This window comes from Porites lutea, chromosome 10 (genome assembly GCF_958299795.1).
Source record: "Porites lutea chromosome 10, jaPorLute2.1, whole genome shotgun sequence".
NCBI classification, from domain to species: domain Eukaryota; kingdom Metazoa; phylum Cnidaria; class Anthozoa; order Scleractinia; family Poritidae; genus Porites; species Porites lutea.
The window spans coordinates 8,025,002-8,038,081 of NC_133210.1; the positions used below are offsets into that span (position 1 = coordinate 8,025,002).

Genomic DNA, 13,080 nt, shown 5'->3' on the forward strand with positions numbered 1-13,080 from the left:
GATCAAGGCGAGAAGTGCAAATAACCCTGTGTTTGGTTGCGTGATAGACGTCGCACGAGACAGATCGAATAGTCAGAGACGTAAGGCTAAGCCTAAAAGAGCTACATTATCCGATGAGCGCGGTAACGCATTCAGTACATCGATTCCAGAGAAGGACAGAGTTCACCTGGTCACAAAGAAGCCCCAACTATGAGATATGCAGTCTTCCCGGTATGCAATACAGCTCATCCCTTAGCGAAATGCAAGATTTTCATAGAGAAGAATTTTGAGGAACGTCTACAAGTGACGAGGAAAGCTGAGTTATGCCATAATTGCTTCAAGGACGGCCACATTGCAGTGGGATTCTTAGCAAGGAGTACATGTGAAGTCCAAGGTTGTAAGAGAAGACACCATACTTTACTTCACCTTCCGCCCTCACAGCAATCAGTTGAAATCAGAACCAGAGCAGTAGAACAAGGAACCCAAGTAAGCAGTAGCACGCCGTTACCAAGTGGACAGACTAACAGTACCTCAAAAGGAGGGGGAAAGGTTTGCTTCCGGCTGGTCCCTGTGAAAGTCCGAAGTTGCGATGTAAACAAGGCAGTGGAAACGTACGCACTTCTAGACAGCCGTTCAGAAATCTCCTTATGCGACAAGACTCTAGCGATTGAGCTTGGAGTTCGAGGGCAAGAAAAAACATTCTTCCCGACAACTCAAGGAAGAGAAGACAGCCCAAGAGTTGGTCATGAGATCAGCCTAATCGTAGACCCACTTGATGGTACTGACAAGGTTGAAATTAAAAGACTACGGACTGTTGATAGACTGAACGCCTCACGCCGAAGTATCCCTTCAGAGCTTGATACAAGACAGTGGCCTCACCTTGAAGACAAAGTTACCAAGTATTAGCGAGAAAGACGTCCGATTAATCGTAGGCACCAACGCGCCAGAGGCCTTCTGATTATTAGAAGAAAGGTGTGGTAACAGAGGAGAGCCATATGCCATACGGACACCTCTCGGTTGGACACTCATGGGCCCAGTGGGAGGCATCGGTTGCATCAGGCATCTGAATGTTAACTTTGTTCGCCTAGTGTAGTCCGCGAGGAAAGATGAAGATTGTCTCATGCAGCAAGTCGAAAGGTTCTGGGCCATAGAGAATTACGGCTTGGCCGGTGACTCTAACATGTGCATGTCAGTGGAAGAAAGAAAGACAAGAAAGCCCTTGCAATCATGGAACGATCTGTGAAACTTGATCATGGTCATTGTCAGGTGGCGCTTTCCTGGAGACAGTACCAACCTCTCTTGCCTTACAATCGGCCATGGCAGAACGAAGGCTTCAAGTACGGAAGAGAAGGTTTCTGCAAGATGAAAAACTCTTTGAATGTTAAGACCACCTGGAAGAGTACATTGCTAAGGAACACGCAAGAGAGGTACCGTTTAACGAGTTCATGTAGACGACAAGCGGCCGCTGTGGTATTTACCTCACCACCCTGTGCTAAACAAGCCTGGCAAGACGAGAGTAGTCTTCGACTGTGCAGCCAAATACGGAGGAACATCTCTTAACGCTCAGCTTCTTACTGGACCGGACTTGACCAAATCTATAGTTGGCGTGTTGATGAGATTCCCTGAAAAACGAGTCGCGTTATTAGCTGGCATCGAGTGCATGTTATATCAAGTTAGAGTACCACCAGACTACCAAGTCACGTTCAGATTTTTCTGGTGGCTGGATGGTGACTTGAACCAGCAACCAGTCGATAATCTTACGGAAGTTCATTTGTTTGGCGCAACGTCGTCACCGAGTTGTTGCAACTTCGCGTTGAAAAGGACAGCAGAAGACAACAAAGGCGAATTCCCGGAAGAAGTGGTCAGGACAGTCAAAAGGAACTTTTACGTCGATGACTGCCTCAAATCGGTTAAATCTGCAAAAAACGCTGTGGGATTTATGCATCAGCTAAGAAGCATTCTGTCCAAAGGAGGATTTCGATTAACCAAATGGTTAAGTAACAGTTCAGAGGTCTTGGACTGTATTCCGCGAGTTGAGAGAGCCCTGTCAGTACTTCGCCTTGACCTGGACAAAGTAAACTCACCGATTCAACGTACGGTGGGGCTCGAGTGGGATTTAGAGAAAGACGAGTTTACTTTCAAGGTTATATACCCGAAGAGACAGACCAAATACCAGTCGGGGAATACTCAGCATGACGAGTTCCGTTTATGATCCACTTGGGTTGGTCGCGCTAGTTGTTCTAAAGGCAAAGAAGTTGTTGCAAGATCTTTGTATAAAGAACATTGGATGGGACGACCCAATCAGTGATGAAGATGGTGAGAGATGGGAGAAGTGGAAGAGTCAATTACCCAGTCTCTCTCGGATCTCGCTTGGAAGATGCATTAAGCCGTTGTACTTTGGAGACTTGAAATTTGCCGAGTTGCACTACTTCGCAGAGCGTCGCAGATAGCATAGGGAGCGGTCTCGTATCTCAGAATGGTGGATGTTGAAGATAGAATCCATTGTACATTTCTCATTGGGAAATCTCGCCTAGCACACCTGAAACCTATGACTATACCGAGATTGGAACTTTCTGCGGCAGTCTTAGCTATTCATTTGGACAGGTCTGTTCGAGAGGAATTGGACGTTCCGATTACACAATCAACATATTGGTCAGACTCCACCTGCGTGTTGCAGTACAGCAGAAATCAGTCGAAGAGATTTCACACGTTTGTTGCAAACAGACTCTCAGTTATTCACGAAAACTCAGCCCCCCACCAGTGGAGACACATAGGTTCTGAGCTAAACCCGGCTGATGAGGTTAGTAGAAGTGTCACAGTAGAAGAGATGTGTGCAAACAGCAACTGGCTAAGTGTTCCTCAGTATCTAGCCAAGAAAGATGAATTTTGGCCTCGTGATCCTACACTTCATGAACCGGAGTTATCCGATGACGACCCAGAGATCAAACGTGCTCAGTCTAACAGCCAATCATCGTCTCGCCATCAAAGTGAAGATGTTCTTTCAACTTTGATCGAGCGCCATTCATCATGGGAAAGATTAAAGAGGGCAGTGGCCTGGTTACACAGATTTAGATTGTGGTTCATTGATCGATACCGTCGAAGTCCAATCAGTTCCAAAGTTAAGAGTAGTGCAAATAGAAGAATCCTGTCGGTGGACGAAATGAAAGAAGCTGAAAGGGAGATTATCAAACACAGAGAATTTCATTTCTCGAAGTCATGCAGGCCTTGCAAAGGAGTGGTTCATTACAGCACTCGCGTCAGGCAACTTCAGAGCTTAAGAACCTGAAGATGATTGGCCATATACGCAAACGTCATCCACTGTTGGACGAGATGGGAATTCTAAGAGTTGGGGGTCGACTGGAAAACGCTCTAATCGACTAGGATGCAAAGCATCCAATCGTTCTTCCTTACCGAGAGCGCGTGACAGATTTAATCATCTCGCAGCATCACCAGAAAACCGGTCATCTGGGTCAAGAGTAGGTTTTGTCTAGCCTGCGTCACCAGTATTGGGTAATCAAGGAACGATCAGCTGTGCGTCGTGTGATCAGTGGCTGTTTTCTGTGCAAGAAACTTGGTGCCGTGCGTGGGGAACAGCTGATGGGTGATTGTCTAAAGGAAAGACTGATGTCTGAAGAACCGCCGTTTACTCATGCGGGGCTGGATTATTTTGGTCCTCTTTATGTACGTCAGGGTCGTTCAAACGTGAAACGTTATGGTTGCCTTTTCACCTGCCTTGCTGTCAGAGCTGTCCATATCGAAGTTGTCCATTCCCCTCAGGTGACACCGATGGCTTTATAAACGCCTTGCAAAGATTTGTCAGTTTGAGAGTATGTTCGGCTACTATCTTCAGTGACAATGGTACAAATTTTCGTGCAGGGGAGAAAGAGCTCCCTGAGTCGTTAAGTGAATGGAACCAAACAACGATTCATGACTTTCTTCGTCAGAAAAACATCATCTGGAAATTTAATACCACTGGAGCATCTCTTATCGGTGAAGCGTGGGAAAGAATCAGTTCGCAAAATCCTAATAGCCTTGCTGGGACAACAACTTTTCACTGATGAAATGCTGCACACCCTCATGGCCGAAGTTGCAGGTATTTTGAACAGCCGACCTTTGACACTAGTTAGCAGCGACCCTAAGGGCCTAGAACCTCTCACACCGAAACATTTGCTGTCATTGAGATCGAATCCAAGTAAGCCCGTTGGGTCCTTTGGTAAGGGAGATAATTGCAGCAAGCGCCGTTGGCGAGAGGTGCAGCACATCTCAGACATATTCTGGAAGCGCTGGCTAAAGGAGTTTTTGCCAGCCCTACAAGAAAGAGCAAAGTGGATGAAGCCTCGTCGTAGCTTGGAGATCGGAGATCTGGTATTGATTGCAGATGAAAATGTCCATCACGGAAAATGGCCGTTAGGCAAAGTTGATGATGTCTTTCGAGGAAAAGACGGACATGTCAGATTAGCAAAGGTTCAGACGAGTTTAACGGTTCTTTCAAGGCCAGTAACAAAATTATACTTCCTTGAAGGTCCGAGAGCGGCATATTAATTAAAAAAACCAACCTTTTTTTTTCTCCAGAAGCTGTGAAAGGAATTTATTTCATCACTACTAACAGGTCTATTTAAGGATCTAGGACTTATTCTCGCGCTTAAGTAGTGACTCTATTAATAAACTGTATAGAGACTTGGGAAGTTCATTGGGGCGGGCATGTAGCCACGGGAGACTACGAGTTTTTTTCCTGTTCTTTATTTTCTCATGTTTCGCGTTGCGTAAAGCTAGTTTAAGTGGTACCTTTGTTATCGCGCTTAGCCTTTTTTCATATGCGTATTCTTTCAGACGTAATTCTAGTCTCGGCGTCGCGCTACGTCATCGTTATTGTCAATTTTCGTAAGTTCGTTAGGTTTATTGGTTTCAGCCCAGTTTAGTATAAAGTTTTATTTTTTGGTCCATGTAAATCGGTCGCTTAGTTGTATCCGGAGGTGCCGCACAGATCTTGCAAGTATTAATAGTTTTTCCTGTATTTTTTGCTCGTTTTCTTAGTCAGTTGTTGTACTTTAAGTTATCGTTTTTGGAAGGTTTTCGGTTCGCGTTTATTAATTCTGTATTTTCCTTTTTGCTGTAATTGTTCTAGTGAATCGAGAAGTAAAAGTCGAAATCAAACTGTATGAGAGTGTTTTCTACAGAGAATGTCAATCTATCCTGACCGAACAAGCTTGGTCGACAGCGGATTTACTATATGGCTAAAATAGGAACATTTAAGCTAGAATACAGTACCAACGCGGAAAATCTCGGGCCTATCTTGCACGCTTGGGTAGCCCATCAGAACACAGGATTCTCTTTATCTTGTCCGCTCATGGAATGAGCCGTACAATAAAATTCCTTACTGTCTGCAAGCGGTTCAGTGGCGAAAGCAGTTGCAGAATCAGCCTTTTTTGTCCCTATCTTTTTAGGACTGTTGGCATATATCATGACCCAAATTGGCTTGCTTTTGTTACTTCTCTCATCGATAACCATGTCTCTGGCTGGTAAGTATACTTTCTTGTTCTAAGGCGCTGTCCACTTTTAAAAATTGCTGGTTTTCACTGTGACGCAGTCAAAGAGAAATCAAAATCGTTCAATAAATATAGTCCAAAATCTGGGAAACAAAATGAGATAGCTACCCCAAGATCTTCACCAAGATTCAGGTCGGTACAACAGTGTTGGTGCCCATATGGATGGGCACCAACATGCGGGCCGGAACCCCTCCAAATTATCTGCCACTGAGTTTTCTTACGAAAGTGTGAACTCATCTCTAGAAGAATCCATAAACAGTAAAGTAAAACTTTTTTCTAATGCAATTACTGTTCATATAGAAAATAAGATATATTTTTAACCTACTTGACAGCCCTCTCGTCCGCCATGTAAATGCTTGAGTAACAGGCTCCGCTTCTTCTCTAGGAATTTTTGTTACCAATTTTATCTCTTATTGTGCAGAGGTTTCGTCGGCTTTACTATTCGCTCCTGGTAGATCTCCAAAAATGGTCAAAAGCTAAACCAAGGCTGCTGAGAACCGAGTTACATTCCTTTCCCTTTGTGTTTGTGGTTTAACGAACAAACCAATCATGTATAAGAAACTTGACCATTACGTGAGCCGCAGGGCGCTAGCAAGCGGACACGCTTAATTTCGACAAATCAATCAATCGTCGCTTAATTTGGATGGGCTCTGTGTCCGCAATCAAAGAAAAGGTTAATTTGCAGAAAAGTTTGTTTTAAGCGGTTAAGAAAGTTCCAAGTGGAAAAAAGAGTTTGATAGGCCTACAAGACTCATACTAGGATCGGTTGGTTCTTCATTTAAGGTGCACATGTACTGATATATACGTATGCTGAATTTCATGTGCCGGATGTGTTCATAATATTGCTGCACGGTGTACATTTGAAGACCAAACTCTCAAGGATACTGATTTTAAAAAAAAAGCAATCTGATAATTTTCGATGTGCGATTTCCCGAGACTATACCCGGCAACTTTATAAGCTCATCAATTTTGTGCATCGCATTTGCCCGACTTGTGGGTCATCCTCGGTGAAAAAACCTGTGAGCTTTTTCTTTGTTTTCTAGCTATTACTTCCTTGGCTCTATTGTGTTGACTTCTCAGTGTTTTCTTTGTATTAATTGTTTTACGTCACTCGTGAGCTTCACAGGTTTTTACACCGAGTATGAGCCGACTTGCTTACTGCTGCTCCTTATCTCATAAATTTTGAATAGGAATCAACTACGACAACACTACTCTCGTTGATTGCTTGTTTTCACGCGATTATTTTGAATGTGCTGTCATTCACACATGGAGCACTGATAAAAGCGAAGTTGTGATTGGTGGAGTCTGAGCGTGCCGCAAACGAGGCGTGAACCCCTTCCAGAAAATGGGAGCTGAATTATATTGGCTAACCGCTGGAAAGGAAAGTGGTTCGATTCTCAGCAGCCGTTTCTGGAGAGGAGCGTTGCGTGACGACACTAAAAACGGCTGCGAGGCACTCTATTTAACAAGAGGATTAGTATAAGTATTTTTTCTTTTTTGCGATCTTAAAAACATGCTATGGGCAAGGTTACGTGAAATTTTATTCTATATACAGTTGAACCTCCATGTGCGAACACCTCTCGTAAGAGACCACCTCCCATAAGTGACCACCAAACCAATACACCGCAATTTTCCCAGTCAAAGCCTTACAGTTGGAACCTCTAATAAACGACCACCTCCTGTAAACGACCGCGATCACTTTTTGGGCCGACATGGAATGATTTTCCATTGTTTTTAACCTCTTGTAAGTGACCACTTGACGCAATCTTTGTTCTCTATTTTCGCTGTGTGCACTATGCTACTTAAAAAATGCCAAAAACTTAAGTAACAACATGGAACTACACATGGCGTAAATTAGAAATTAAATGCAATAAGTTATCTTCCATAAAGTAGATGTGCCCAGACCTCTTCTCGGAAGATGTCCCCCTGCGTTTCGATTCTTGTAAGCGACCACCTCCAGTAAGCGACCGCTAAGTCTTTGCATTTTAGATAGTCGCTTACGGGAGGTTCGACTGTATTGCTTAGACCAACTGTTACTGTTCCTGTCCTTCTAATTTTAGCTCCATAAAAAGTAGCTGCATTTGAACATGAAAAACCACATTATTATTATTGTTATTATTATTATTATTATTATTATTATTATTATTATTATTAACGGACATTTTCCTGGAGTTGGTCCCTTACGTTCTCAAGTCATTTTCTTTGACTTTTTATAAGACCGACACCTCTCATGTCCTCAAGACTGGAAAGAATTTGAAAACTCGTGCTACAACGTTATGGACAAGATTAATTACAGGCAGGAATTCAGTTGGTCGACAGCCTCACGCGTGTGTTTTTCGTTTGGAGGAGACCTTGTAAGTGTAGCGAATAAAAGGGAAATGGATTTTGTTTATAACCTGTCTTCCAACATCACTGACAATCCAGCCTGGATTGGGCTTGTTTATCGGTTTCAGAAAGGTGAATATTTATGGAGCAATGGAGAATCTTTTAATGAGTCTTTTCCTGTCAAGTGGCTCGATAACAGATCGAGTACTGCATGTGAAGACAAATGTGTTGAAATCTTGGGAAATTGTTGGAACCTTACCAAATGTTGCAAGGAAAACAAATACTTCATCTGTGAACGGGCGAAAGGTAAGTTGTTCCCAAGACAGCTCTTGATAAGAAAAAATAAAGGGTACGCAGCGTTGTGTTTTTGAGATAAAAACATCATAGGCTACAGCAAAAACCACTGACGAGTACCGGATCTTCTTTAAACAAATATTAGGATTCAAATAGATTTTGCTATTCCTTTTTATTTCATCTCCGTATTATCTCAGTCTTCTTGCTGTAAGGATGAGTTTTCAACTGCTGTGTTTGAGCCACGCCCAGATGCCATATTGTGAGATCTTTTAGGGGTGTATTTTAAAAATTTCCGATTAGCACCTCAACACTTTTATAGAAGAGCACCTCCCCCTCCAAGAACAAGTCAGAGCTTTTAAATATAATTGGTCCCGGCCGTTTTGAGCAGTTTTGCCAAATAAAGATTAAACTTTTAATGCAAAACTACGGAAAAAACAGTTGAGTAACAAATACATCTTATAATTTTTGGCGAGACATCTCGACTGGCTTCTAAAAGGCACCAAAACAGCTCTTATGGCAACATCTAATATGTTCATATTTTAGATAAGAGCCGGCTACCAAGTGGTATCAATCCACAAATTAAATCTTAACCACCAACAGGTAGGACGAGCTCCCCCAATTTTTTTTAGGTGACTTCTTCCCCGAGGAATTGTTTTGCTTTCGTCTTTTCTACAGTTAACGCCAAAATTACTTCGAGTTTTAATTGGTTCACTGCTCAAGTCTTTCCTCTTGTTAGAATGGTATGCGTGATCAAATGATGACCAGTGAAATTAGGGAATAATTTCACGCGTGTTTTGTCCAAATCGTACTAATTTAGGCAAGGCAAATTACTCCCTAATTTCACGAGTATGTCATTTGATTACATATTAATATCATGGGTGACGAATTATTCTCACAATCGTAGGTTTTTGACATGTTTATCAAATGATCAGCGATCAAAAAATCTGCTTAAGTTCGTGAGTTTTAGACTTTTGCGACAAAATTCCTGATAGAATCGCTCTTGATGTGCTCTTTCGTGTGTTCAGGTTTTCTAAAGCGTCTTTTAGTGCCCTGACATCTTCATTTCTAACATTTTTAAAACTTTGCCACCATCTCGGTATTGAGACGTACGGAAGGTTGTCATGGCAATTTTGCAATTTCACCTGTGAAATTATAAGTAATTGCTGAAATTTCGCGCCAAAATTAAGGGGTAATTTGTCAACCATAATATGATCAGATTAACCTTCTTGGTTTAATGTAATACTAACTGTTCTTTAAACTAGGTCCACTGGCTTGCTCTACCGATTGGTATCTTAATGGGTCATCTTGCTACATAGAAAATAAAAAAAGTACATGGAAAGGTGCTCAAAAGGGCTGTTTTAACTTCAGAGGAGGTCTGGTGAAGATAGATAATTACGATCAGCGCTGGTTTTTGATTCGTTTCCTGGAAATTTCTGGTCTAAAGAAAGCGGAAATAGATGTAAGTACGAGTTATTTAGTGCAGGCATCACCAGGTGTTAAAATCAAGCGCAGCGACATGCTTACTCATGTCTTCTTTTTGTGTAAAGAATAGAGAGAAGTCACTACGTCACATCGCATGGAGGCAAAATTTCTGAATCTTAACAAACCGTGGTCGCGCAAATGTGGCGGCCATGTCAATCTGCGCGCACGCATTAATCTTCTCTGATGAGCCGAAGTCGATTAATCGGGGAAAGAACCAATACAATTTTATAGTTGCTGAGTTTTTTGAATATTCTCCGGTACGTGATTGCTCTTTCATACCTTTCTTCTATCGTTCGAGAATGCAAATGGCCGTCTCCCTCAAGAGGATTTCCCAGCCATAGTTCGTAAAAAAGGAGAAAATTCAAGCAATTCCACAAGACTATGACAGGTCGAAACTTGAAGTGAGTCAGTAAGATTACTTTTAGCATGTTGTCCCTGAGAGACTGTATCTTATTCTCAGAAAACTCAGCAAAGGTGTTCGCGAGATTCGTTGTCGTTTTCGTGCGATGGTAGTTTTGGTGCTGCCTTGAGATGCAACAGTTTTTCAAACGTTGAGAACAATACCCGCGGATTAGAACTATTGTCTTTAATGGTGTCTGCACAAAACTTCATCCTTGAGTCTGAAATTAGCCTGTTAACGCATTTGCATTGCTTGACAAACACTTCCCTATTAATCGTAAGTTTGTTACTCCGCCATATCCTCTCCAGTCTCCTTCTTTATGCTTTTTCCGCTCTGATCTGATTGCTATACCACGGCGCAGCGGGTCGTATATATAGTAACAACACGTTTCTTAGCAGGCGCGTGTTGCTCAAGTAACCCCGATAATGTGCTGACATAGCAGTCTACGAGAGCAGAGACATTCTCAAACTTGTTATAATTTGCTAATTCTGATTTTCGAATATTCTGGATAAAGCACTCTCTATCAATTGACCGCAGTTTCCTATATGTTATTTCCAGCCTTTCAAAATCTGTTTTCCTGATAAACAACCCACAATGCACAGCAGAATGGTCGTATATAACTGGATCAGACACTTTGATGTATTTTATAAAGTTAGCATTGGCTTTGGTGATCACTAAGTCTAGGGTATGTCCATTTTTATGGGTGGAAGCACTAATGTGTTGTATCAGATTGAAAGCTTCAATTAAACCCATAAAACGAATAGCAAAACGGTCAGTGGGGACGTCGAGGTGGAAGTTAAAATCTCCAGTTATTAGGAGCGGTCCATTACTACCAGCCAGTATTTCTAGAAATGGTCTTAAATCTTGAGATATTTTTTAAATCGCGAAAAACTTGAAAATAAAGACCCACGAAATTAAATACTAATAAGGTACTTATTTTTCTTTTTGATTTGATCATTAGTAATTAAAATTCAAGGGTAGCCTTGGTTCTCGCGACACACTTCTCAGAAAGGCTTCTCGCTGAATTATGGCATAGTCATGTTAATAATTGTTGGGCTGCCCGTGAGGGCAACGCCCAATCAAGAAATACCTTCCATATATGTCGAAAAAAAAAAAAAAAAAAAAAACAGCGGACGGAACTCCCACGGGTTATTTCAGGTCGTCTGGCGAACAGACTTAGAAGTCTATTTGGAACGAACACAAAATAATTACGTGGAGTTGTTGGACTTATATCTACGCCGAATGCCTTATCTAAATACATTATTCGATGAGGTAGTTAGCCTGCAAGGGAGCTGCAAAAACAATTCTCTCCCAGGGTCCCACGGAAAAAGCTTCAACTTGTCGCAATTCTCTCCCTGCGTGTGAAAAGCCTTTCCTTACAATAAAGGAATGTGCTATTTGTAGATCGCTCGTCAATTTGATAGCGGAGCTCCACGCGCACGCTTCGCGCGCGTGTGGGTGGAGTCCCATTGTCCCGAGAGACCGTCCGTCTGCACTACAGGAAAACCAATGTTTAGTTTCACACTTTCTAACTTCTTTTGGGAGCCCAAGAGAAAACTGATTTAACATCAATGTTGTGATCTATTGACAGCTGTTTAAACAAGGTATCCCCTGACCAGTATCAGCTGACCGTATCGCGGGCTCAGGTGTCGACCCATAGAGGTCGAGTACTTTTTGAAGTTATCCGCTGAAAAGTTACTAGTTTTCAAATGATCGCAGGCTCAAGTTTATATTTTTAAAAAAATCATATGAAATATGTTGTGTTTATGTCACTATGACCCCGCACTATTAAGATTTTGATTTCAGTCTAACCTCGTACGCGAAAATTGAGCAGGTTATTTAGAAATACAGGCGGGGAAAACCTTTTCTTACCAAGGTCACGCGTTGGTCACGCTTTACGTCCAATTTTTATGCTCTGATAGGTCAAACGTGACAAGTGAGTTCATGAGGAAAACTTATGCAGCATCTTGAAACCTGTTCACTGAAGCTGACAGACTTTTGTGTCAACTGCTGATGTTTTTAGCTGTCTTTTTGCCCTGGATGCACAAAATGAAATACAGCTGCTATCAAGAGTTTTCTGTTATTCATTGCTAGTTTGTTTATCGGTTTTCTGGTTGAGAGATGCGTCGCTTGTCAAAGTCCGAAATCCGATTTCGGATGGCATCGTTTTCGTTTTTCACATTGCTTGATGCATAAAAGAGGGTTCAAAAGTCTCAAGCGATTCCGGCCTTACTTGATAGCTTTCAGGAGCTGCATCTCGAATAGTAAGCCTGAGTAATTATTGTATTTGATGTTTGTTTTTTTTTTTATATCTAATTTCGTGAAGTCGAGCACCGTTTATGTGGCAAGTTTATGCACGTTTGTAAGATCTGAGACAATGATCTGACCTAGTATCAGGTTTGAGATAAGCTTACAGAACTTTAAAAAGCCTTTAGATATATTTTTACTCAACGCAATTAGAAAGAAAACGTTTCGAAGAATAGTTAATTATAAAGTTGGCTGTAGAAAGAAAACTTTGAGCGATTTTCTTGCCTCGAGTCATCTTTGAAAAAAAGCAAACACCGGGAGATCGGCTTCATAAAACGTAACTTAAGCTTTAAGCTTTAAGACGCAGGATTTTTAGAAACATTTTAATACTTGTCCTCGTGAATGTAAATTGCTGTCTCTGTAAATGTTTCACCGAATTATATTTCCTTTATTGATTTTTAGTAGTCTCTCTTGCAATTTTAATCGCTGTGCCGTTTGTTTTCAGTCGTTCATGAACATCGCTCGCAGGAGTACTCAAAATACCGCGCATATCAAGCGCTTTTTAAGATTACACATCGTTACAAAACCATTCAATAAAAAAAAATAAACATGATAAATTCTTTATTATGTCGAAGCGTAACTCTGTTAATGTTCACTGCTAATTTGGCACTCGTCAAAAGTGGGAACCGGCTGGCCGTATAGGTGATTTTGGAAATTTTTTGAACGGTTTCGCTGAAAGCCCACGATTGATCGTCCTAAATATTGACTGACTGCAATTTGTCTTGAAAAATTGTGAAATACTGCATT

The 13,080-nt window shown here is 41.7% G+C and overlaps 3 protein-coding genes across 3 annotated transcripts; all 3 read left to right on the forward strand.

Annotated features, from left to right (window-relative positions):
- The first annotated feature begins 1,591 nt into the window (after positions 1 to 1,591).
- On the forward strand, positions 1,592 to 2,191 carry LOC140949446 (uncharacterized). Its single transcript, XM_073398607.1, has one exon. It carries the CDS (start codon positions 1,592 to 1,594, stop codon positions 2,189 to 2,191), a length of 600 nt encoding a protein of 199 aa, XP_073254708.1.
- Positions 2,192 to 2,455: 264 nt separating this feature from the next.
- LOC140949447 (uncharacterized) lies at positions 2,456 to 3,265 on the forward strand. The gene has a single exon (XM_073398608.1). The coding sequence runs from the start codon at positions 2,456 to 2,458 to the stop codon at positions 3,263 to 3,265; it is 810 nt and encodes a 269-aa protein (XP_073254709.1).
- Positions 3,266 to 3,906: 641 nt separating this feature from the next.
- Positions 3,907 to 4,521, forward strand: LOC140949448 (uncharacterized). The gene has a single exon (XM_073398609.1). The coding sequence runs from the start codon at positions 3,907 to 3,909 to the stop codon at positions 4,519 to 4,521; it is 615 nt and encodes a 204-aa protein (XP_073254710.1).
- Positions 4,522 to 13,080: the final 8,559 nt, after the last annotated feature.